Here is a 26,189-nt window from a genome sequence, read left to right on the forward strand (position 1 = left end):
CCACCCTCAAAAACATGCTCCCCTCGGACATGTTAGCAATCAGTAGAATCGTGGTTAGGTGTTCGCTATTGAATCGAACTGACCGGAATCAAATTGTCATTAATCACAACGTTTTCTTTAAACCGCCTGCTTACATATCAGAACGATATGACTATAACAAAAATACGCAAAATTGTGTCCCGAAAAAGGGTATACCGTTCGTTTTCTTTTCCCGCAGGAATTCGTGGTTGTGTTAAGACGATAACTTCGCGATAACTCATAGTCGTAGATTGTGACTTTATATTGGGCTCTACATTGCATTTTTATTTTTCTTCTTTCATCTGCAGCAGCTTCCATTGCTTGTCTTCATTCTTTACTGTTTTTTTTTTCTTGTAGAAATTTTGATCTTGATGTGTTTATATGCTTTAGTCGCACTGACACTTTTCTCCCTTGATCGCTGTTCGCGCTTTCCCTCTCTGTAAAATGCCGCCTACAGCAGTGAGGATGGGCGATTTTTAGTATTATAATAAACACAAATGAAGTAAATATGCGTCCGTAAAGATATGCATTGCTGATACCTAATTACCGTTTCTTGTGTAAACTGGTTGAAATTTCTTATTGCTTCAGTAAAATTACAACTTTATGCACATTTTATTTTCAACGTAGATAATTTTTACGGACATAAATGAATGAATATATGTTGTACCTTTTCTTCTTATTCCATTTTGTGTTGCCACCCGCCAGCGAAAGGTGCCGAAAAATCATAGGCCACTAATTGGCGTCAAGGGATGTTTCGCCATCTTTTAGACAGTGGCTGCCTCTCTAAGGGAACAAAAATTGATTACTCTGTGGACAACCTGCGAACTGCACAGGTACAACTACCATGAAAAAAGTTCTTTTTCCAAAACTTTTTGAGCTTGCAATTTTTTCAAAAGCCATCAGAGAATTCTCGAATTGTGGCAATATGACGGTTGATTGTCGTCTATCCGCCAGTATCGTACCTCTACATGAACAGCATGACCAAGGGCAAACAACGGTATAAAACCATGTGGAGTCCCAGAAATCTCTTCCATTAACAGTGCAAAGCAATGCCCTCATTAAAAGAACCCTGCGCTAGCGCCCCGTTCAGCGGCCGTGGTGAGGATGTGCTTTTTCCCCTCTTTGAAGCTGCACCTGGGGCTGTTTTTTTCGGCATACAAAACATTCATCTGCAACCTGCTTATTTTTCACGGACAGCCGTTGACCCGAGACCTACATTTACGACAAAAAAGCACAGCATGCTTGTATCTGGAGTGTCCTACAATCTCCGCTGCCTTGCTCATGTTCACAATGTAATTCCGCTACGGCCTTCTACTCTGTACTCCACGTTTTGTGCCCTTGCTCTCGTCCACCAAGGCACGCTGCATAGCGTTCTATTAACTGGCGTAAAAAGCTCCCATGAGCACATCAACATCCGCTCTCTAAAATAAGAGCCGACTGCATCAGACACGAATAGTGTTGTCATAAGGTTCATTTCATGCACCCTGCAAGCTTGTTTTCACACGACACGCTCAACAGGAAAGTGACGTGAGATCACGTGATTCGAGCCCCTCCTCCATCAATGAGACTGATGCCCTCTTCCCGCTATAGCTGATACTTAAGGATAGAGCCCTAACACCCGAAAGACAAGTTTCGAGCTAGGTAGCCTTCACGGTGCACTTTAGTGGCCCATACAAACTGCGCCCGCAAGTAGCCACGAGGAAAAGCACCCAGCCATGCGTTTCGCAACGAAGACGAGCATCGCTTTCTTCTATCTGACTGCAGGCGCACAAATCGTGCTATCGGCACCTTTGGTCAATGCGACGGCGGAAGCGATACACGAAGGTAATGCACGTCATCTACCCTTTCTAACCGCCTTTTTCTGGCACTGATCAGTTCTGCTATATAGACGGTTCAGCTAGGGGCTTCTTGAGATAACAACCATTGAGTAATCCTTCCGTGTTCCCTCCATCCAAAGATACTAGAACGAACCCACTCTGTTCACAAGGTTTTCCTTCATAGTTCATGTGCAGTAGCCCATCTTTAACAAACACCTTTGGGCGCAAACAGGATTAACAATGTTTAATCTCAGAATTGTGTCGTATTTCTACAAAGCCACAAATACTTCGCTTCCTTACAGTATTGCAAATGAAGCTTGTGTTGATTGGTTCAGGTGTCCAACGATATATGAGACAGATACTGCGCCATTTCCTTTCCCCTAAAAAAAAAAAACCAAAACCATGCTTGTGTTGATCCACGACATGCATTTCGCCTTTCGTCGTCCTGAAAAAACATTTGCAGGATTCTGAATTTTTAACCACCTGTGCGATACTTTTGTCTGCGTAAGGTGCTAACGCTAAGAGAAGAAAAACTTATTTTCAAAAAATTTCTGCACTACACGGGTCATGTGTTATTGTTGCTGTGCTGTAAACATATTCATTCACAGCCTGTAATCACAATACGCAGCCGTCCTTGCGATGATGGCGGGGTACTTCGAAGGAGACATCGTCCTCCCGGAGGACGGCGGAGTAAGTGAGCCTGCTTTGTCTACGTTTCAACAAGTGTCTTTTAATAGCGTTTGTTGTTGCGCATTTCGGTGAAGTTATTGCTAAGACTAACGTCACTCTTGAGCCACTTGCAAGTACAGCACTAAAAATACAGGATTTCCTGAAATATTTTAATAAGAGCTCTAAGAAGGGAGCCTTCCCAGTACCTGTACTCAATCGAGGTTGACGGCCGGATCCAATTGTAAATTATTAAGAAAGCTTAAGATATAAATGTTCTTGCTCGAAAAAATGTTAAATACTAAAGGGGTAGCTTGGAGAGAGATTACACACGGGAAAAAACTCACAGCACGGTTATGACAATGTAACGCGAGATTCAGCGATAGCTGTTTAGGCATTTAGTCACGTGACTACTCGTGTATTCGTCACGTGATGCAAGTAGAGCCGCCACTCAGGATGACCGGCGCAACCAATGGGTGCTCGCGCACCCACGTGTTACACCGAAAGCGACGACAGCTGACGACTATGAAGAGAAAGCCAGGGACGGGCGCCTAACAGCTGACGCTGTAAATTATGACAACAGACTCTGCACAGTACGCGCCTCCTATATATTTCGCAGCCACTCACCAAACAGCCGCACATGCCGGAACCCCTTGCCTTGTATAATTAGCATCGCCAGGAAATGGACGCCATGCAAGGGGACATCCATCTATATCTTAGTTATAAAATTTGTAGTTACCTAAAATTACACGTACTAATCTATGCATAGAGTTCTGCATGTCAATATAACGGAAGAAAATTACTGTACAAAGTGAAAATTAGGTGTGTGTGCAGTCCTCGAATTCTGTTTTCCACGCTGCCCTAAATGAAGAATATGCTTCAAACATTATGTCAATCAGATGTGCAGTGGAGGTCGGAGACTACTTTTGGCGACTGCAATTTCGCAGCTCTAGCACATATCACCGGAATCTTTAAAAATATGAGCTCTTAGATAATTTCTATTGCCATCAGAAGAATAACTGATAAAAATTCGTTAGTTGTGTAACCAAATATTAGCCATTTTTGCTGGATAATAACGCGAAAATTTGGCAAGAATGCTGAATTTAAGAAGAGGAGTTATAACAACATTCTTGCCACTGCCTGTAGCGGTTTGGTATTCATATCTGGTAACTAATGCTATGGAGTTTTGAGGGATTACTACACAATATCTATAAGACGATGATGTTTCACCTTGTTATGTCAGCGGCTTTCGTCAACTGTCTGCTTGGAGTAATAATTTTTTTTGCAAATGTATGGCTTTGTCGCAACTGGCACAACTGACGACGCCAGAAGGCGGATTTTGAAATTTTTGTTGCTGGATATCTGAAGAAATAAATTGGGTTCTACTATTAAAGCTATGCGTTAGATAACTGAATATACTTTTTCATTACATTGGAGGTGTACCACAAGGCTGAAAACTGGAAGTGGTATTGATTGGTTTGGTTTACGGGAGTTTAACGTCCCAAAGCGACTCAGGCTATGAGAGACGCCGTAGTGAAGGGTTCCAGAAATTTCGACTACCTGTGGTTCTTTAACGTGCACTGGCATCGCGCAGTACACGGGCCTCTAGAATTTTGCCTCTATCAAAATTCGACCGCCACGGTCGGGATCGAACCCGCGTCTTTCGGGCCGGCAGCCGAGCGCCATAACCACTCAGCCACCGCGCCGGCCCGGAAGTGGTATTGAAATATCTTAATGATCACAGATATTGTTGATCTGTTCAGACGCATATATCTGGTACAAAGACAATGTTCTGCTATCTTTGATGTCATGGGTAATCAATATTAGCGCGAACAGCGAACTGTTCGAGGAGAATATGCAGTCGCAAAATTTTAGTCGGCTTCAAATGCCCAACATACTGTAGATAGTGTAGTATCTAAGTGTATAAACTAAGATACTGCAGAACTTTTCAGTTACTAAGCTGATACGATCTAAATTCGATCTACTTAATAGGTACATATATTGAAGCCTTGTTGGTAGCATTTATGCTGACTGCTCTTCTCTAACTTTTGAGCAGGATTTGGTGTTGTTTCCTGCAACACTTGCACACCTCAGTATTGAATCTGCGACTATTGTTTCTCAAGTCACGAAGACTATTCACTTCACATAATTAACAAAATATATAGCCGTACTTGTTAAAAGCATTATGACGCGAGTTAACGTTGCTGTTTCCTTACTTTTTTAATGCTTATTAGCATCAGAAGTCATATGAAAAAACGAAAATCCATAAAAGTATATGATTAAAATTGGGCACCTGCAAAAGAAAACAAAATGTTGGCGCTATAGCATTCCTAAGCACAAAATACTGTGAAAAATTATGTTCTTGCGGTGCACACCATCACCACGTGCCTCGAAGCGCGATTGAGGTGTCCACTTACCAGGGAGGAACGCCTTTTCATGTGAAACATTCTCGGACAAAAATGTGTGATGTTGGGAATATGTAGCGCACTGTTAAGGAAAACACATGAAGAAAATGGTCCATTCTTTTGAAGTGGAAAAAAAATCTTTCTTTTACAGCGTTTCCATTGGTCACATCGAACAGTTACGAGTGCCGTAGAAAACCCATGGGGAGCGCGTTTGACGATAGGAAAAACGAGAATAGCAAGGAAATGCGAGCCTTCCGAAGGTACATCTGCGCTTATAGCGATAGTTATCATGAAATTGTACAAAATTTAAAAGAATTACGTTTATAACCTGTTTCCAGTTGAAGAATGTTTTTGTATAGAATTTTTGGCCATGTTTCCTCAGAATCAACGGACTACAAACCTTCTACTGCTTTTGAGAAAAAAGAATTGAGATAACTGCCTCAATATGTAGGTGAGCGTCACCGCCTACTCACAGCGCGATTGACGTCTCCACTGATCGTGTTCTTCGGCGGCGTCTCCAGCGCGTCTCATGTACTGCCTTTCGCTGTCTAGTTCCTGGCGGTGCTGGCATTCTTCCACGGTTTACTGTGGCCTTGCTTGAGAGGTAGACGCAACGCTGAAACGTGGTACGTGCAAGAGTGGCAGATCGGGCTAGTTGGTAATTTTCCATAATGCGATACAGCGCGAATAAAGACGGGGACGAAGTGAGACAAGACACCACAGCGCTGTGGTGTCTTGTGTCGCTTCGTCCCCGTCTTTATTCGCAACGTGGTACGTGCGGCTATAAGTGCTTTCTCAATAACACAAAAGCGACTGGCGCACACTGCCGTACGCAACACGGGCTAATTATACGTGCAGGTGCAGACGTAAGCGAACGCAGCATGCAGTCAGAGTGGAACTACGTTCGGAGCTACCAAACTGGTCTCCAAGCAAATTAAAATGCTTTAAGGCGCACAGTCGCGCCTCCTACAGGCGGGAACCTCACACTTCTCTCTCTACATGTCCTGCATTCTCTCGTCGTCAATGTGGCGCTTTTGCAACTACAGCGCATAAAGTTCTCGCCAGTATCACGTCTCATCGTCGGAAGCAGCTGTTGTCGCGTCGTCCCGCGACAGCCGTCAGGTTTCGAACATTTTTCACTGCCGGCACTGGTGACGAAACCTGCGTGAAACACGTGCGACACGCCCGGTGTGCCAGTGCTGCCTCCTGTTCGTCTAACGGCATTACTTTATCTTTTTGACTGATTGACCTCTATTTATTCCAAAAGAGAATGGGGCAGCAGGTGAGGGTGAACGGTAATAGGCTGGGTACGCGTCTGTTACCCCCTGGGCCATGTCTAGGTTTTTGTCCTGGCGATCAGGCGCTGGGCTGCGTAGGGCAGCCTGCCACTGCTTTTTTGAATTCATATTCAGGGATTTTGTTGGGGGGTGACGGACACAGCCCCACATGGTTTTCACCCCGTAGCTTCCATATGGCGTAGAAGCAGAAATGTTGTGGCCAAACATCCAGATTTTAGCTGCGGCAACGCGACAACAGGCTCTTCAGAAGAATTGCCGTGACGTGATACCCGTCGCCCACAACACCGGCATGACTCACAGCATTCTTGTACAAAATCTGCGAAAGTGTCACATCGACGTTGGACAAATGCAAGGCGTGTGGTGCATTGTACGGATGAAGCAGCCAGGAGGGTGCTTACTGATTATTTCAGCTTCTTTTGCACCCAGCTAAGTAGCAAAGAGCATGGTTTTAGACCGGAAGCGTCCTCCGTTTACTTAATGTCCACACGTGTACAATTATTTAAATTCGGCTGCCTAAAAGAAACACATAAAAGCGCTCTGTCCGCAACGCCGTCCTCACAACATGTAGATCGTTGGTGTTAGCGACAAAATTTAATAGTAAAACCGATGCCTTGGCAGAGGAAAATAGCCAATCAGCCGAATAGCTAGGGCAGAGGGGCTCTAAGAGCACACTGTCGTCCACTCCATCTATGTATTCGGCCGCGGCAACATAGACGATATACGAGGATATAGCTTTTTTCAAAACGGTGTTTTCGGAGACAAAGGCATATTAAACAAGTGGCGCATTTGTGCCTCAGCACGTGCTAAGTTCCCTGTGGTTCGATTTTATTGTCCGCAGAGGAGCGCATGGGATGAGCCTCCCAAACCGTGGCCTGATGCAACTATACCTTACGAAGTGGACCCCAGACTCGGTGAGAAAACTGCGTGTTCACTGTTGGGTAGGAGATGCAAGCCATTCTTAAAGACGTTCAAAGGCGTGCGATGAGTAGATTACCCTATAACATTCAGGGCAGCCATAACGTTTCAATATTTACGTTAAACGTACTGTAGTCACAGGGAAAATCTCAACGACCTGTAGCACTAATAACTCGTCATGTTTCTTCCGTTGGCTGTTTTGTCAGGTAGGGTGTAACCAGGCACTATAAAGTGGAGAAGGAGCGAACAGGCTGTCGATTGTGCCAACAAAGAGCATAACGCTTACTATTGAGAAATTGAATGAAAACAATGAGTCATTCTAAAAAAGAATAGAAACAAAGCTGAGATATGTGGCATGATGAATGCGCACAAAGATAAATGCGCGCCTAACAAATTAGAAATTTCATAACATCACAGAAGGTATGCACCGTAAACAAGGCATGCTCGAAAGACTGCCAGCATTACGTTGGAATGAACGTACTCGCGTGTGATTAGGTTTAGCGAACGGCGGGCGCATGAATGGTGCGGGACGGGCCCCGGGAGAACGCCGCCAGACGCCGTTGAGTCTATTTATGACGATTGAATTTATAATGACAGCATTGACCGGTTAATGCAACGTCCGTTGCTTCTCGTTCCCAACTGATAGTTCGGTGCGCATAACACGCAGAGCTGCAGTGCCAGAAGCGCGCGTGAGAGTACTGAACTTTCAGCGGCGATGAGCTCCCTTCACCAACTCTTCGTTTTAAAGCTGAAACTGTTAGAGGTGCATCAACGGAGCCTAGTTTGATAACGCTCTAGAAAAAAGTAAAAGTGACGACCTTGTTCAAAATAATCTGGGCAGCATCCCTAAAGAGTACCGTTATTTCACCACTCGACAAGCAATGTTCCATACTTTCAGTTACTTCCATAAGGACTACTGTCCGGCCAAAGCCATAAATTACAGCGTCGATCACACTTGCCTAGAGCGCTCGAGCGGTCTAGTGCGATGTAATCAAAGCGAAATTATAAGTATGTATTGACTTTCATTAAAAATACTTGCGCTTGAGAGCAGCCTAATAGTCAAGTGAAACACACACGCACCAGCGCCTTGCCCTCGGCAAAGCAGCGGCGATAAGATTTAGCTTCATTCGCTTTAGCACATTTTTAGCACACTGCTCCAACCCTCTAGACCAGTGTGATCGACTCTGTGCGCTCTTTCTGAGGATACCTTTTCACTGGCGAAATCTGAGTGGAAAGCGTATGAAAAAGAGTGAAGTCATGGTGAGGGAGGCATTTTATTCATCGGACAACTTAAGGTCGAAGTAGTTCAAGCGGCAGAGTGCCATGGCAGAGAGATAACATCGCGGCATTGTGTTTGCAGTAAATGAAACAATTGAGACGTCTCTGAAGCAGTGGAGACAAAAATTTAAGAACAGGATTGAGCTAACAGAAACCTCAAGCAAAATACACGTCCCTCAAGGACCCTGATGTACAGTGAAGGCGGCAAAAAAGTGAGGCAGTGTTTAATCTTAGCTGTGCCCAAACGTCGATCGATAGCATTTTGGCAATGTCTGGGCCAAGTTCCGAGGTCGCCGTCGTATTGACTACGATAAATTATTGTTGCATATCGATTATGACCAAAACCGGCCAAAATCGAAGTTCTTGAATGGGCCGGGCCAAATTTTTGAACTTTTAGGAAACTACAGAGAGTCTATACCACATTCGAATTAGTGCGGAAGCAGGAATTCGTGCTACGTAGAAGACGACGATGAGCGGGCAGTGCCGCCGGACGGAGCAGATGAAAGTAGATGAAGGCGACGCTCTGCAATGCGCACCTCGAGGGTATGGTGCGGTTCAACAGGAGGCGTGCTGGGCTCTGACTCAGCGGCTTTGCTTTCCATGCAGTGAAGCAGAATAACTACGACGATAACCTAGTGGGCTCACGCAGCGTCCTGTGAAGCTGATGTGTTCGCACAACCGCGCGTTCGACTCCCAGTCGTGGACATTATTTTTTTTTGCTTCGTCTGTTTTCTATCTAGGCACATTTCAACCTTGGCTTGGGTGAATGTCCCGCACGCAAGAGGTTACGCGGTCATGAGCGGGGTTGGTTCATCGAGCAGAGCTGTCGCTCTAAAGAAGAAAACAAGCGATGATGGTCGGTGGAGGTTTAAGAGAGTTGACGTGTAAAAACTAGCCGGCGCTTTTTTTGAAAGAAATGTGTTACCTGAATGTAATGCACAGCAAAGACCTTATTGCACGCGACGGAGAACATAGCGCTCATAGCCCTTTAAAATTGACACGTTTCACGCTCAAAGGTGAACCAACTGCTCACAGGTCTTTAAAGGTAATCAGGCCTCGCAGAGTCAGAAAGCGAACCCCGCGAAGGAGTTCAAACACATTTAATGAATTTTTTATGTAGTACAATGTTTCGCAGCCAATAACAAGTTAAAGGCGGTAGTCTTTCGAAGTACCGTAACGATGCCGTCAAAAGTGCGAAAGCAGTGGTGTAGGGTGAGCTTGCGTACTGCCCAATAATGCGCAGTGCATTTTTTGGCCTTTGTAATTACACCACAAACACTTTCTTAGTACGGCATGCATCCGAATCCTCCTGCCCCAACTGCCACAATCTCTATGGCAATCATACACACGGAATCTTATGCACGTCCCTGTCACTCGGCCATCCTGTTCCTACCTTTCTCTATCATCTCCAGTCCTTTTCTGGCGTACCTGGGTGGCCTCTTGTCTTGAAGGGGATCAGCTTAGCCGACCGTGGCAAATGGAGCACAATTGGGCACTTTATGTGTAATGCGAAAAACAGTGGTTAACTACTTCTACTGCCACTTCTTCTGCAATATCATCACTGTCATCACCAGCCTGACTTCCCCCACTGTAATTAATCTGCAAGCACTTCCGTACAACACTAGAATACCGAACGAGTGTAAGAGGTACCTTTTATCGGTTATCCTTTTCTTCGCCTTTGCTTCGTCACGCCCCTCACAGTCTCTCTTTCCCATGGTCGGAATAATAGGCCGCAAATTTTTGGGGGCTTATCAGGGTATCAGAAAGAGAGCGAAGCATTTTTTTTTAATCGAACGACTTCGTCAATGATTGGCTAGTCAACTGAGGAAACCATGTGATTAAATGTGCGTACTAAGTTGTATGTTGTAGAGTTTAAAGTCCTAAAACGGTATATTGAATCGGGTATGCCGTATTGGGGGCTCCGGATTAATTTATACCATCTGGGATTCTTCAAAGTGCGCTGACATCGAACAGCTAACCACTTACGTTTCACTGCCATGAAAACGCGCCTGCTGTCCATAAATAGTTCCACAAGGTACAAGCACCACGAAAAGCAGAACCTCTCGGGAGCTTCACCAAGAGCAGTTCTAGGTGAACTCTGAACAGTGGCGGAGATAGCGGACATTCTCTTTTTAGCGAGCAAGCGCTGGACACAGTTTACGGAAATCAAACTATTACCTGAAAAGCGACGCCAACTTTAATGGCAGCAACGTGTCGGGTGTTGAGATACGAGCCCATGTAGCTACAATTATTAGTTCTCCGCGAACCAGCATCCCATTAACTTTTGCGCTTGACTGGACAAGATCTTCCAGTGATTCAATGAGCCGCAATTCCTCATATTTTTGAAAAATTGCAAAGTATACAACTTTTGTATACTTTTCTCTTGAGCACATACACAGTGAAAAAATATTTTAAATATTTTGTCTAATGTTCTATGCAATTGTGTACAATATGTAATAAGTAATGAGAGTTTGCTTCTAATATTTTGTGAATATGTGTAGATATATACAATGTGAGATATTGGTACATGTGATATGTAAGTCAAAGATCAATACCGAAACTTCCTTTCAGCTCGCGATGAGCAATTCATCGTCTTGGAGAAAGCCATGAAGATGATACAAATTCGTACCTGCCTGCGTTTCGTGAAACGTAGTTCTGAGCGGGACTACATCTATCTTTTTCCTGGTGAAGGGTGAGTGGACCAAGTTATCAGTTTATCTCTGAAACGCATTAGTTCCGTACTGAGCGCCACGTAATGGAAATGATGTCTGCCCCTGTCACGGCGAGCGAATCCCTGTTCATGAGCTGAAGCACGTGTGGATCTCCGCGAAGTCTAAGCTTCATAGCGCTCCTGGCAGGATATCTTCTGATTCGCCACGGATTTCATGCAATGACCAAAGGAAAATTCGTTTCGAAGCGCTAAAATTGCAGCGCATCTGAAATTCATACACACTAATGTATACTGTGGGTGTGCAAGGGTAAGCCCCCGCCCAAAGCACTCCTGCCAGCTTTCTCACGAGAGGCACGGAATGATTTAATTGTCAAAGCTGACAAGAAGACTCAAACCCTGCACGCTGGTTGCGCTGAGGAAGTCACTCCCAAATGGGAGTGACGACCCTGCTGACCGCTTAATCAACGCGATCATTAAAACTTACAACGGCTGCTACTTGCTGCGAACCCTACTAATAACTCTCCTCTGCTCCTCCTCTAACATATCCCATTGTCGCCTACCGCCTGGTCACCAGCTGCTTCTCGCCCACCTTCGCATTAAAGTCGCCCATAAGTACAGTGCACTGTGATTTTACATTGTCCATTGCCGATTCCACGTCTTCATAGCTGCTTTCAAAGGTCTGGTAATCATGGCTGGATGTGGGCGCATAGACCTGCACCACCTTCCGCCTGTACCCCTGATTAAGCCTAATTGCGATAGCTGCCATCATTTCATTATTACTATAGAAGTCCTCTATGTTGCCAGCTATATCCTGATTAATGAGGAATCCCGCACCTTGTTGTCGTCTATACGCTAATGCGCGATAGCACAGTATGTGCCCGCCTGATAGTACTGTATATGCCTCACCCGTCCTCCAAACTTCATAAACACTATGACATCCGATTTATTGCCCGCTAGTTCCTCGAGTAGCACTGCTAGGATAGCCTCACAGGATAAGGATCTAGCGTTGAACGTTGCCAGGTTGAGATTCAAGTGGCAGCCTATCCGTAGCCAGTGATTCCTAGTACCCTACGCTGCGTCAAAGGTCTGCCCCCCGCTTTGGTCAGTTGCTCCACCGCCGCTGGGGACTGAGGGCCGAGGGCTAATTGGTTTGTTCATAGAATGTTGTGGCCGAGTACTACACCGGGGTGGCCAAATCCTGTTCTGTGGAGGGAGTGCGTTGTCGGTTCTGGTCGCCGGGATCAGGCCGCTCCCCAGGCTTGGACATACAATACCTACGACTTGAGGAGTATTTTTTTTCAAACGTGATGGAGAAATGCGTGGCCCCGGAATTATAGCCCCGGGTTATCTTGCACACGTGGCGGATGCTCTAGCTCAACGCCATCGCTGCAGCCGCATCGATGCATCGTTGGAGATAAAAATAATTTACGGATCACGAATAACTCCTTCGGCAAACGAGAAAATACGAAGTGGACTTGGAAGAGCCCCAATGGTGAGTCCGAAAATGAAACAGATTGCATGCAATGCGCTCATCCAAGCATTGTGCAGGATGTGGAGGTCGTCGGATAGGTGCGGTGTAGAGACCACAGAATGGTGAGGTCTCGAATAAGCCTAGCTTTGAAGATCGAACGTAAGAACGTAGTGAACGGAAAGCCAATTAACCGATATTCCGCTTTAATTGAGGAAGATAATCTTAGTCTTCAAACAATGAATGTTCATCTCACTGCTATCATAAAGAGTGCGTCGTAGAAGTAGGTAGCAGCATGGTTTGACAGGATGCCCACAAGCTATCTCAGGAGACGAAATGTCTGATTAAGAAACGCCAAGGCATGAGGGTGTCTAGGCGTAAAGACAAAATTCAACTAGCAGGGCTATCGAAGTTAAAAAATAAGCTAGGGGAGGGGGGGCTAGCCGACAAAAAAAAATTTAATATGGGGAGGATGGAGCATGCTCTAAAGAAAGGTGGTAGCTTAAAGGTCGGTGAAGAGGAAACTAGACATAGGTAAAACCAGATGTATGCGTTAAGGGACACGGAGGGTGATGTCATTAGCAATATGAATAATATAGTTAATGTAGCCGAAAAAGTTCCACACAAATCTATACAGTACCCAACGTAATCAGAACTTCAATGGGAGAGACAGTAGCGAAAAGCAATGCGTCATCCCGTCAGTAACAAAACAAGAAGCAAATAAAACCTTTGGAGCAATGCAAAGAGGAACAGCAGCAGGTGAGCATCAGGTAACAACAGATCTGTTGAAGGAAGGAGGGGAGATTGTGCTAGAAAAATTAGCCACTTCATTTACGCAATGCCTTATGGCCTCGATCGTACCGGAAGCTTGTAAGAACGCTACCATTATTTTAATTCATAAGAAAGGAGATGCCAAGGACTTCAAAAATTACAGGCTGATCAGCTTACTGTCCGTTGCGTACAAGCTACTTACTAAGGTAATAGCTAATAAAGACAGGGCAACCTTAGACTTCAATCATCCAAATGGTCAGGAAAACTTTTGTAAAGGATATTCCACAATCATATTCACACTATCAATCAGGTGATAGAACTATCCTCAGAATATAACCAACCCCTATATACATCCTTTATTGATTGCGAGAATGCATTTGACTCAGTGGAAACGTCAGCACTCATACTAGCAGTGCGTAATCAGGGTGTAGAAAACCTTATGGGAAAATACTGGAATATGTCGTCAGCAGCTGCAGAGCTGCCATAGTCCTCCATAAAGTGAGAAGTAAACTTCCAATAAGGAAGGGCATCAGGAAGGGAAAAACGATATCGCCAATGATGTTCACCGCCGGTTTACAGGAGGTATTATGTGTCTTGAATTAAATACAGTAACCGTTAGGGATAACAGGTAAAAGAGAATACCAAATTATTTTGCAGTTCGCTCTTGACATTGCCTTCCTCAGTCACTCAGGAGAGGAATTGCAAAGCACGATCAATACAGGCAGAGCAGGACGGTGGGTCTCAAAATTAACATCACGAAAACCAAAGTAATGTTAAAATGTCTAGCAAGGGAACATCAGTTCACAACTGGTAGCGAGGTGCTGTAAGCGGTAAAAGAATATGTCTACTTATGGCAGGTGGGAACCGCTGATACGGATCATGAGAGGAAAATAACTAGAACGAAAATAGGGCCCAGCGCATATAGCAGGATCGCTGAGATCATGAATGCCAGTTTACCAATATCCCTCAAGAAAAAAGTGTACAACAGCTGTATCTTACATTTTACTCGCCTACGGGACCGAAACTTGGCCGCTAATGAAAGGGGTCAGCGCAAGTTAGGGACAACGTAATGAACCATGCAAACAAAATGATGGGTTTAACGTTAAGAAACTGGAAGCAGGCAGAGTGGCTGAGGTAACAAACGCGAGTTAATGTCATCCTAGTCGAAAGCAAAAGGAAGGAATGGGCTTCGGCATGGCGTGTAATACGAGGGGAAGATAAGAGCTGGTCCTTAAAGGGGCCCCGAAACACATAATCAGCGCATCGTTTTGGCTCTTAGTTGCTTAGAATAAGTGTTAGTGATGCTATTAGCATCGGTCGTACAACGTACACTCTGGTTTTTAATATTTTAATTAGCTCGCAAAAACGACTTCATGGCGCTGACGGTGTCACCATACAGTGGCGGTTTTAGCAGTGGATATGGCATCACTTAGTGGGAGCTTTATGATTGGACAAACAGTCAATATACTTCAAATTGGGTAATAACTAGAAATGGGTTTTGTCAAGTTTTTGTGGGAACGTCACAGGGAACGTCACTTATCAGTGTTCCCTTCGGCGCCATCGGCCTGACGATGAAGCATCGCTGGGTCAGCTGGGCGTTCACATGGTTGTTATAACCGTGCAAACGGCGCTGCCAGCCTTTGCAAGAGCGACTTGCAGAGAACAGGCAATAATAGAGTGCAAACTTCCGCCACGTGCTCAGATAGGTTGTTTTGATTCGTCGCACAAAGTGTCGTCATTGGGAGAGTGAAATGGGAATACGAAGCTGCGCGAAAATCGAGTTCAGGCCTGCATTTTGTTTGATTGTATTTTGAAATTTCTTCATTGAATATCTTCCGTTTCTATGCATCGATTGTTCTAATTATTTTAGATTCAGCACATGTGTGACATAAAGACTCCATCTGAATTGTAACAGGCATCCGTTCAAGCAGCGTTTCGCATCCCCTTTAAGGGTAACCGGGTGGATCCAAACAGAAGGCAAGCTTAGCAGGGGTCGTCGGCTGAATGTTTGGTGGGCGGAAGAGATTAAGGAGTTTGCTGGCATACGGTGAGCGTAATAGGCAAATAACAGGGTTAATTAGCGAGGCATTAGACAAGCCTTTTCCCCACAGTGGGCTTAGTAAGGCTGATTATTATTACTACTGCTACGATAGCGCTGCAGAAAATTCGCTATTAGTGCTATGGTTTGGCACGGCTTCGGAAAAATGTAGGTTAGAAGCGTAAATAAAAGCGCTCATTATCCAAGAGAGGTGTCAGTGTGGAAGATAAAACTGAAGGTACAGCTTAGTCTCGTTCTAATCTTAATTGTACTTAAGACAGTGCAATGCAGCAGCTGAATTTCCGCTGCATTACTTGTCTTTTTTATTGAAGCACGTGATTCATCCCCCTTCCCCCCCCCCCCAAAAAAAAGCTCTTTTTTCCTTAAAGATATACCCGCCGCGATGGCTCAGTGGTTAGGGCGCTTGGCTACTGATCCGGAGTTCCTGGGTTCGAACCCGACCGCGGCAGCTTCGTTTTTATGGAGGCAAAACGCTAAGGCGCCCGTGTGCTGTGCGATCAGAGAGCACGTTAAAGATCTCCAGGTGGTCGAAATTATTCCGGAGCCCTCCTCTACGGCACCTCCTTCTTCCTTTCTTCTTTCACTCCCTCCTTTATCCCTTCCCTACCGGCGCGGGTCGGGTGTCCAGCGATATATGAGACCGATACTGGGCCATTTCCTTTCCCCAAAAACCTATTATTATTATTATTCCTTAAAGATACCGACCATTGACCAGAACGTGCTACGAGATAATGGTGAAAACGAAAAGATCGTGCGTGACATTGTAAAAATTGCGCTCTGCAACATCGAAGAACGTGCCCTGACATCGCACAGATCCCCAGGTGATCAAAATTATTCCGGAGTCCTCCACTACGGCACCTCTTTTCCGTTGCTTTCGCAACAAAACCAATCTTGAATTTTCTTCGAAACCAAAGCAAAGACGCATAACTGGCCCCTTGGGACGGTGGACTTCTCGGTTGCGGTTTAAGCTTTGTAATGGTAGTGACAGGTGTGCGCTGCATGCGTTGGCATTTACAACGTTGTCGGCGTGTTTTGTGTTCGTTGGCGTTAGCGTTGACAACGCTCTAGACTCCATGATTCTGAAGAAAGGAAGGCGCATAACTGGCTACCTAGGGCAGTGGACGCCTCAATCGCGCTTTCGGGTACGTGGCGGTGGAGGGAGAGAGATACGGGCAGCATGCATTTGCGCTGACAACGCTGTGGCAGACACGCGACGCTGCTGCATTAAGCCGCAGCGTGCATTGGGCGACCAAGCTCTCGCGATCAACGATTAATTTAACCGCCACCTGGAAGGGTGAGCGCGTTGCCTATACAGTCTGCCGAACGCACTCAACGTTAGAGGTCAAGCCGCGTTTACTTACCCCACACACCACAGCTTTCGCTCTCTAACTATGGTCAGCAGTAGTCGAACCGCAGCCAATCCGCCTTTTTCATTTTCCTGTGCTGCCACCTCGCGTACAACGATCGAAGCTCACTGGTAGGGTACTGCGCGCCCAGCCCGGCCGGACTGAGTGCCGCTCCGGAGCACGTTGTGTTGGAATCTCTCGACGATGGCGTGTCCTGGGCAGCACCTGGTACCTGGAGGACTTCTAGGATTGACTGATGGCTGGGTGCGAAGTCCGAGGCAGGCTTTAGTGCCCACTGAAGAGCAAATTCTTCAGTATCTCCGATCATCCGGCATGCGATGCGAACACCAGCTGAGCAAGGGCCGCCGCTTCAGAGATGAAGGCTACATTCGGAACATGATGTTCAATGAAATATCCCCGATCAGTAAGGTTGGCGTTTTCCGCTGTATATGCCTGCCATTCATGAAAAGTGGATACTACATCGTGCACGCCGTAGTACAGAAAAACAGAAAACGACTGGGGACAACACTTTTCACAAGCAATCGTTGTGTTGAAGCGCTGCAGAATAGATACACGAGCTATAAAAGCACAAGCGTACTGGCAACAAAGCAGCTCTGCTAGCATTTCACTGTATTTTCCCAGAGCACACCGCTGCATAGGTTAAACAAGCATGCGCGTCCATAAAGACGAGCGCGAGAGGCGCACATTGATCCATTCCGGCGATGCCACGCAGATGTCTTCATCATGGATATGATTCGAACATACGCATAACGCACCTTCTTCTTCTTCTGCCTCTTAATACATGGCACATACCCACACGGGGGGATTGGCCAGGGTGTAGTGGCATAAACAAGGAAATTTCCGTAGGAGATAATGACAAAATTTTAGCACCATGCGTGAATGCTCTCGTAGCTACTTTTTCGTTGCCCACTCCATCGCGCGTTGAAAGCGGCTCACAGCACTTGCCTATTCGGCCTTCTTGCTTGAGAAAGCAAAAAGCGTCGGAACGAAGTCTAAATGCCGCGGTGACATTCGAGGCCTTCCTGGCCATGAATAAAACCTTTTGTGATAGACTGCACACGCATTTAACCGCAGTGCCTCGTCCGTACCTGTCACAAAGTGATTCCCGCACACTCTTGACGTGCTTGACGGTGGCCAAGGGCGGCCACGATCGTCGAGCCGGCGAACTGCTTTTATCCACGCTTTGCGTCGAAGGCTGTCCCGGGAAGCGCTCGGAAAGCGGAAAAATCCGAGTTTGTTTCCCTTTACATATTGGGCATTGCAGCCGTATGCAACACATTTCGTAGGTATCGCGAAATGCGTCGCGCTGAACGCCCGACGGCTGCAGCGACGCACCCTGCGTAGGAAGCCGGTGTGTTTACACTTCCACGGCCGGTCTCGAGGAGAGCGCGCGACCCTTCCAATATGTTTCGCGACACCGCCGCCAGGGGATGGGCGCATGCGCAGTCGCGTCGTGAAAAAGGCGGATTTAACATCAGTTCAATTCTTCATAGTCGAAGTGGTTGTTGCTGTAATGCCTTTGGATAATGGACGCTCACAGGTAAGAAACCAAAGCCTCATATAACCGCGTAGAATCTTATAGACAATAAATAATGAAATAAAATCAGTTTTGTCACGGACATGAACCCACTGCGGTGGCTCAGTGGTTAGGGCGCTCGACTACTGATCCGGAGTTCCCGGGTTCTAACCCGACTGCGGCGGCTGCGTTTTTTATGCAGGCAAAACGCTAAGGCGCCCGGGTGCTGTGCAATGTCAGCGCACGTTAAAGATCCCCAGGTGGTCTTAATTATTCCGGAGCCCTCTACTGCGGCACCACTTTCTTCCTTACTTCTTTCACTCCCTCCCTTATCCCTTTCCTTACGGCGCGGTTCAGGTGTCCGCTGATATATGACACAGATACTGCGCCATTTCCTTTCTCCAAAAACAAATTATTTTTGGTTTTCTTGCGAAAGCAGCACTACCCAACACTACGCCAGTACTACGCCAGCCAGCTCGGCTCTTCGCGTGGTCGAACTTCAGCCGTATGCCGTGGCCGTCGACCTTGAGCCGCCGTTGCCTAGCAAAGCCGCAGCTGCGCTCAAACAGATGGCGCCGCCGTCGACGCTGCTTCCGTCGCCGCTTGCTCCACCAGATGTGCTCCCCTGCGGTAGAGGTAGAGGAGGTGTCGCCTCGAGGAGGGTATATATATATATATATATATATATATATATATATATATATATATATATATATATATATATATATATATATATATATATATATATATTGTTACGGGGTGGCCACGGGCCCGCCCAGAGAAATATAGCAGCAGTACGGAGGAGAGCCGGCGAAGCACGACCGGCGGCGGCCAAGCTTTCTCGTTCTCTCTCCCTCGTGCTAGAGCCGCGCGCTCGCCGCTCGCGCTCGCTCTCCGCCTCTTCTTTTATTCCCGTATCACCTTTCCACTGGGGGGGGGGGGGGGGGGGGGCGGAGAAGTCAGGCCGTGCTTTGATGCAGGGTTTCCTGGGGCGATGCAATGTGGGCTCGCAGATAGGAAACGGTCACACTCTTCGTTGAATTCGAAGTGTGTGAGCTGGGCGAAGGTGTCTGCAGTCGCCGAAGAAGGTCCCACACCGGTTAGGCTAACTTCAGGGAGTTTTATGCATATTGAGCGGCGATCCGTTTATGGGACTGCATTGCGTGGGGAAGGCATGGAGCCAGCAGGCGACGACGGCACTGATGAGGACCCGGTAGCTAAGTCGGAGTCACCGCAGGCGCCGTAGACATATCGCTTCATGTTTGAAACATGCTCTGGGAAAATGTGGTGCACACCGCATGGTCGATGCTCTGGCAGGTCTTCGAGGCGGTATGTCACGGGGCCGAGTCGGGCAACGACACGGTAAGGGCCGCGGTATCGGGGCAAGAGCTTTGCGGCACGGCCAGTCGCACGGATGGTGCGGCGAACGAGGACCAAGTCACCGGGCCGGAAGGGGGAATGTGGTGGTGCTGCCGCGTTGGCCGCTTGCACACGCGCGTGAGCCGTGAGGAGGTTGCGCTGGGCGTCGAGGCGGGCGGAATGAAGTCGTTGAGCAGATTAAGTTGGTGACGCAGTAGGATGGGGAAGGCCCAACTGCGCGTCGAGAGGGATGGAGGGCGTTCTGCCATAGACGACTGGGAACGGCGTCACATGCGTTGTTTCTTGCGCTGCAGTGTTGACTGCAAAAGCTGCAGCAGAAACAAAACGATCCCAGTTTGTGTGGGACGGAGCGACGTAGGATGCGAGTATATCCGTGAGGATACGGTTAACACGCTCCACGAGGCCATTGCACTGCGGATGATTGACGGATGTAGTGGAATGCGCAATGCCGAAGGAGCGGAGGGCTCGCTCGAATTCATGGGACATAAAGCAGCTCCCACGGTCCGTGATGAGGCGCCGGGGAACACTCGCTCGAATTCATGGGACATAAAGCAGCTCCCACGGTCCGTGATGAGGCGCCGGGGAACACCGTGCCGAAGAACGAGATGCTGTTCCACAAACGCGACGGCATGAGCGGACGACGTGTCTGGAACGGGCAGTACTTCGACCCACTTGGAGAAGTAGTCGATCGCAACCAGAACATACCGGTTGCCGGCACGCGTCTTCGGAAACGGGCCCAAATGATCCAGTCCAACCAGCTCGAAAGGTGAACTTGGTGGCGAAAAAGCCTGCGGGGGCTCACAACGTGACCCAAGTACGTCACCTCCGCGAAACCGAAGAAACATTTTTTTGGTTTTAAGCGAAGCCCAGCAGAGGTAAGGGCTTCGCGGACGAGTTTGAGGCGTCTCTGGTGTTCTTCAAATGTAACCGCGTAGACAATTACGTCATCCAGGTAGACCAATGCCATAGTCCACTTCAAATGGCCTAAGACTCGGTCCATGAGACGCTGGAAGGTGGCTGGAGCGTTCGAGAGACCGAAGGGCATACGGTTGAACTGGTAAAGGCCGTCGGGAGTCACGAAAGCCGTCTTTTCCGCATCATCGGGGTGAACAGGCACCTGCCAGTAGCCTGAGAGCAGATCGAGCGTGGAAAAATAACGGGCCCTCTTCAGTCGGTCAAGCGCATCGTCGAGGCGAGGCAGCGGGTACACGTCGCAATTAGTAATAGCATTTAGCTTCCGATAGTCAACGCAGAAGCGGAGTGTTCCATCCTTCTTGCGCACAAGGACGACAGGGGAGGACCAAGGGCTACAAGAAGGGGCAATGATTCCCTGGTCAAGCATGTCGCACACGTGCTGCTGGATGACTCTCCGTTCGGCTGGCGCTACACGGCGAGGTTGGTGATGAACGGGCCCGCGGTTTTCGGTGTTGATCCGGTGTTGAGCCCAGGAAGTGCACCCGAGTTTACCGGCGCTGAGAGCAAGGCAACTGCGATGCTCGAGCAGCAAGGTCTTCAGAGAGGCGAGCTCCGCGCAGGTCAGGCTGGGTCCAAAGTTAAATTCTTCCCATGATAGGATCGCCGGCGCTGGAAGGTGGCGAGGCGGGGCTTCAGGTTGCAGAGACGCCACTGGTGACCCGGGGTCCAAAACTGAGGCTGTACCCAATTGCGTGCCGGGAGTCAGCGCGAGAGGTACGCTGCTGATGTTGAGTATAAATACGTGGGCCTCTCCTTTGAGCACAGGCAGAAGGCTTCGAGGGGAGGTCATCTGACGGGCTGGAGCTGAACGCCGGATGGGTTCGAACAGCACGTCTGCTGTGACCGGACTGTCAAGCTTGGCATACACCCACGTTGCCGCACCCGGTGGCAGGGTCACGGCGGACGCCACAGTCACGGTAGTGACGTCGAACGGCTTGACTCGACACGGCCACTTCGTCGCGAGGTCACGCAGAGATGCTGAGGCACGCTTGGTCGCCGACACCAGGGACTGCCACAGGGCGACACCGAGGCTGGAAACCCGGCTAAGCCAGCCCGGCCCACAGAGAGTTCGGCTCGCCCGTGGTTTGGTTCTAGTAAAATTAAGGACGACTCCGGCTTGCTGGCACCACCCGCACCCGAGGACCACTGGCCAAATAGGGCTGTCTGCGACAACTAACTCGGTGGAGATGGTATTTCCGAGTGCTGTCAGGTTGACGACGACACGTCCGACTTGCTCCACAGGGGTGCCGTTAAAAGCTAAGAGCCGGGTTTTGGCGGCTGGCAGAAGCAGGTGGGGCGCGTTAGCAACAAACGATTTGTGCAGTACATTGACAGCCGCTCCAGTGTCAACCAAGGCCTTTACGTGCCGGTCAAGCAGGGCGACGTCGACGAGCACGTAAGGAGCATCAGTGGTAATCGGAGCCGACGAAAGGAGGGGACGCGGAGAACGAAGGAGTGTGGGGACGGACTTTATTCGGCGGAACGGTGCCCCCGGAGTTCCGCCAAATCGTTTCCCGACGTTGGAGGGCCGGCACAGTCCCTCGCGTAGTGTCCCCGCAGGCCGCAGCGGAAGCAGGTCATGCGGACGTCGTTACGCAGGCGTCGGATAGAGGCCGCAGATGGGGCTGCGGACCGAGGAGCCTGCACCCGGACGCTGCGCTCGGCAGACGGTGGCGACCCCCGCGTGGCCAGCAAAGTCAATTCCGCCTCGATGGCGAGCGCCATGGCGGCGCGGACGGAATCAGGACGGCCAGAGCGGACCAAGCGCTGCACCTCGGGGAGTCGGATGGCGTCGACAAACGCCTCGGTGCCGACCAGGGCCACGGCGTTCTGAGGCGCTCCCGGCAGCGACTGCAGAGCCAGGCGCTCAATGGCGGCGGCGAGGTCCTGGTACGTCTCCCCGGGCTCTTGACGGCGGGCTCGCAGGCGGTGGTACTGCACACGGGGTTGACCTGAGGCACCATAGTGGTCGGCGAGGAGGCCCGCCAGAACAGTGTAAGAGCCCAGCTGGTCGGGCGGCACGTTCTGCAGCAGCTCGGTGGCGCGGCCCCTCAGTTTTGCAGCGAGCATCCATGCCTTCATTTGCTCGTCCCAGCCTCTCGCCGCCGCAATACCGTCCAGCTGGATGCGGTAAGCATCCCACGAGATGGTGCCGTCAAATGTGGGCAATTCCACAACGTCCAACGAACACTGCGGCGAGGACGCACCCGCGCCGAGCACGCCATTGGCGGCCACGACCGCAGGCCCAGCGACGGCAGAGCCGTAAACAGCGGCGGCGGGGACGCCCAAAGGCACCTGACCTGTGCTCGGCTCGGCTGGCACCAGGCGACGGAGTTCGCGCCGGAGAGCTTCCATCTCCCCAGCCTGGGCAGTCAGACGGGCCTCCCATGCGTCCATCCGTTGGGTGACTGTATCCAGGAGGCGCTCAACACCGGCGTCCGGCTGCTGCGAAGAGCCGAGCCTCTCCGAGCGCCTAGGTCTAGCGGCGCCGGCCGCCGCGTCGTCGGCGCTATCGGCTGGTGGTGGACTCCTGTCGTCTGGCACGTCGGGTGCTTGATTCTGGGAGCGGGTGAGCGGCATGATCCCACCGCTGCCACCAAAATGTTACGGTGTGGGATGCCACGGGGTGGCCACGGGCCCGCCCAGAGAAATATAGCAGCAGTACGGAGGAGAGCCGGCGAAGCACGACCGGCGGCGGCCAAGCTTTCTCGTTCTATCTCCCTCGTGCTAGAGCCGCGCGCTCGCCGCTCGCGCTCGCTCTCCGCCTCTTCTTTTATTCCCGTATCAATATATATATATATATATATATATATATATACCCTCCTTCAATATATATATATATATATATATATATATATGGAGAACGTTAATGTTTTTTATGTGTTATGCTTATCAGTGGGATAATAATACTTAGATTAATAAATCGCTTAAAGAAAATTACTTATAAAGCAGCAGAAAAAACAACCATGCCGCCGGTGGGATCCGAACCCACGACCTCCGAATATCGCGTCCGGTGCTCTTACCAACTGAGCTACGGCGACGGCTGTCCAATCTGCTGCTCTCGTGGGTATTTATGTTTACTGGGTGTAAGCGAGCCTTGAGAGTGTTCACCAGCGCCACCCTCGACCATAGCGGCGGACGTAGCACGTCCTGTAATACCGCGAGCGTGACGTAGAACGTCATCTAACGGCGAGGGTGTAAACTGTGCGAGAGCCCTCTTATGCTACCTATGGCATCAAGACTGCCTGAACCGAGACCCTCGTTAAGCTATTAGCAGACAAGTTAAAGAAAATGAGGGGCCCGTTTGACAAATTTATGAAGGCAGCCAACAGTCACCGAAACTAACGTGCATAGGGGAACGTTAATGTTTTTTATGTGTTATGCTTATCAGTGGGATAATAATACTTATATTAATAAATCGCTTAAAGAAAATTACTTATAAAGCAGCAGAAAAAACAACCATGCCGCCGGTGGGATCCGAACCCACGACCTCCGAATATCGCGTCCGGTGCTCTTACCAATTGAGCTACGGCGGCGGCTGTCCAATCTGCTGCTCTCGTGGGTATTTATGTCTACTGGGTGTAAGCGAGCCTTGAGAGTGTTCACCAGCGCCACCCTCGACCATAGCGGCGGACGTAGCACGTCCTGTAATACCGCGAGCGTGACGTAGAACGTCATCTAACGGCGAGGGTGGAAACTGTGCGAGAGCCCTCTTATGCTACCTATGGCATCAAGACTGCCAGAACCGAGACCCTCGTTAAGCTATTAGCAGACAAGTTATAGAAAATGAGGGGCCCGTTTGACAAATTTATGAAGGGAGCAAACAGTCACCGAAACTAAGGTGCATAGGGGAACGTTAATGTTTTTTATGTGTTATGCTTATCAGTGGGATAATAATACTTAGATTAATAAATCGCTTAAAGAAAATTACTTATAAAGCAGCAGAAAAAAACAACCATGCCGCCGGTGGGATCCGAACCCACGACCTCCGAATATCGCGTCCGGTGCTCTTACCAACTGAGCTACGGCGACGGCTGTCCAATCTGCTGCTCTCGTGGGTATTTATGTTTACTGGGTGTAAGCGAGCCTTGAGAGTGTTCACCAGCGCCACCCTCGACCATAGCGGCGGACGTAGCATGTCCTGTAATACCGCGAGCGTGACGTAGAACGTCATCTAACGGCGAGGGTGGAAACTGTATATATATATATATATATATATATATATATATATATATATATATATATATATATATATATATATATATATATATATATATATATATATATATATATATATATATATATATATATTGAAGGCAGGCCAGGCCGAGACGGCAAGACGGCCGTGCCTGGTGTTTATTCCAAAAGCGAACCCGGGCGCGTGCCACCGGCGCGTGCCACAGGCGCAACCATGGGATGATGATGGTATGTACAAGAGAAAGATGTTCCCTGGAATGCTCACACAATCTGCCCAGGGGGTCGGAAGCGGCCATCCTGGCCGCTCCTAAGCAACCGATGGTTCGCGGCATACAAACGGTTTCAAACGGGAAACGTGGACAATTTTAGTACCACGGTGGCGTCGATCGGCTGGGGAAACAACAGGTGTAACACTGTAGTTCACGGAGGAAGTGCGATTGATGACCCTGTAGGGACCTAGGTAGCGGTGGGAAAATTTGTCACTAAGGCCAGGGATGCGCAGGGGTGTGAAAAGGAGTACTTCGTCACCTGGTCGGAAAGAGACCACACGATGAGTAGAATCGTAGCGACTCTTGCGGCCTTCCTGGCAGGCTGTAGTGTTGAGGCGAGCAAGGTGACGGCATCTGGCCAGACGGGATACGAACTGGGCAGGTACTGATGTGGAGGTATATTCAGGCGTAGAGAAGAAAGAACTGTCCAGAATTGTGGTGGAAGGATGGCCGTAAACGAGGAAGAGCGGAAAGTAACCGGTAGTCCGCTGTATTGCTGTATTATAGGCGAAAGTGACAAACGGTATAATAGTGTCCCAATTTCGATGATCCGGTGTGACGTACATGGAGATCATATCGGATAGAGTCCGATGAAAACGCTCAGTTAGACCGTTGGTCTGGGGATGGTAGTTTGAGGTTGTCTTATGAAGGGTGGGTGATGCGCGAAGAACTTCGGCAACGACTGTCGATAAGAAGGTCTTCCCGTGGTCACTGAAGAGCACCCGGGGAGCACCATGCCGGAAAACAATAGATTGCAAAAAGAAATTTGTGACCTCTTGAGCCGAGCCAGTGGGCGCGGGTGCTGTCTCGGCGTATCGCGTAAGGTGGTCGACAGCTTTGATGACCCAATGGTTACCTCGATCGGAGAGAAGCAGGGGACCATATAAGTCGATGCCGACGACTTCGAACGGCGTGGCGGGACAGGGAAAGGGTTGTAGGAGGCCAGCGGGTGCAGAAGTCGGCCGTTTGCAAAGTTGACACAGGAGGCAGGAAGCGACGTATTTTGCAACGCTGGAGGATAGGTCAAGCCAAAAGGAACGTCTCTTCCCGCGGTCGTATGTTTTGTGGAAACCTAGGTGACAGGCAGTAGCGTCATCGTGGAGAGCCGCTAGGAAATGG

General features: G+C 48.8%; 1 protein-coding gene and 1 non-coding gene across 2 annotated transcripts in view; one reads left to right on the forward strand and one right to left on the reverse strand.

The window, feature by feature from the left end:
* Nucleotides 1-721: 721 nt before the first annotated feature.
* The window catches only part of LOC144101499 (zinc metalloproteinase nas-6-like), a 47,422-nt gene continuing 21,954 nt past the window's right edge, over nucleotides 722-26,189 (forward strand). Inside the window, exons 1-4 of the mRNA XM_077634678.1 lie at nucleotides 722-851; nucleotides 2,464-2,525; nucleotides 7,043-7,115; nucleotides 10,969-11,089. Coding sequence (XP_077490804.1) covers nucleotides 2,475-2,525; nucleotides 7,043-7,115; nucleotides 10,969-11,089 — 245 coding nt within the window. The 5' untranslated portion in view covers nucleotides 722-851; nucleotides 2,464-2,474. The remainder of the gene's footprint in view (nucleotides 852-2,463; nucleotides 2,526-7,042; nucleotides 7,116-10,968; nucleotides 11,090-26,189) is intronic.
* TRNAS-CGA (transfer RNA serine (anticodon CGA)) lies at nucleotides 24,067-24,140 on the reverse strand. Its single transcript has one exon. It is a non-coding gene; the product is annotated as a tRNA-Ser (tRNA).

The sequence above is a fragment of the Amblyomma americanum genome, chromosome 8, assembly GCF_052857255.1.
Source record: "Amblyomma americanum isolate KBUSLIRL-KWMA chromosome 8, ASM5285725v1, whole genome shotgun sequence".
In the NCBI taxonomy this organism is placed as follows: domain Eukaryota; kingdom Metazoa; phylum Arthropoda; class Arachnida; order Ixodida; family Ixodidae; genus Amblyomma; species Amblyomma americanum.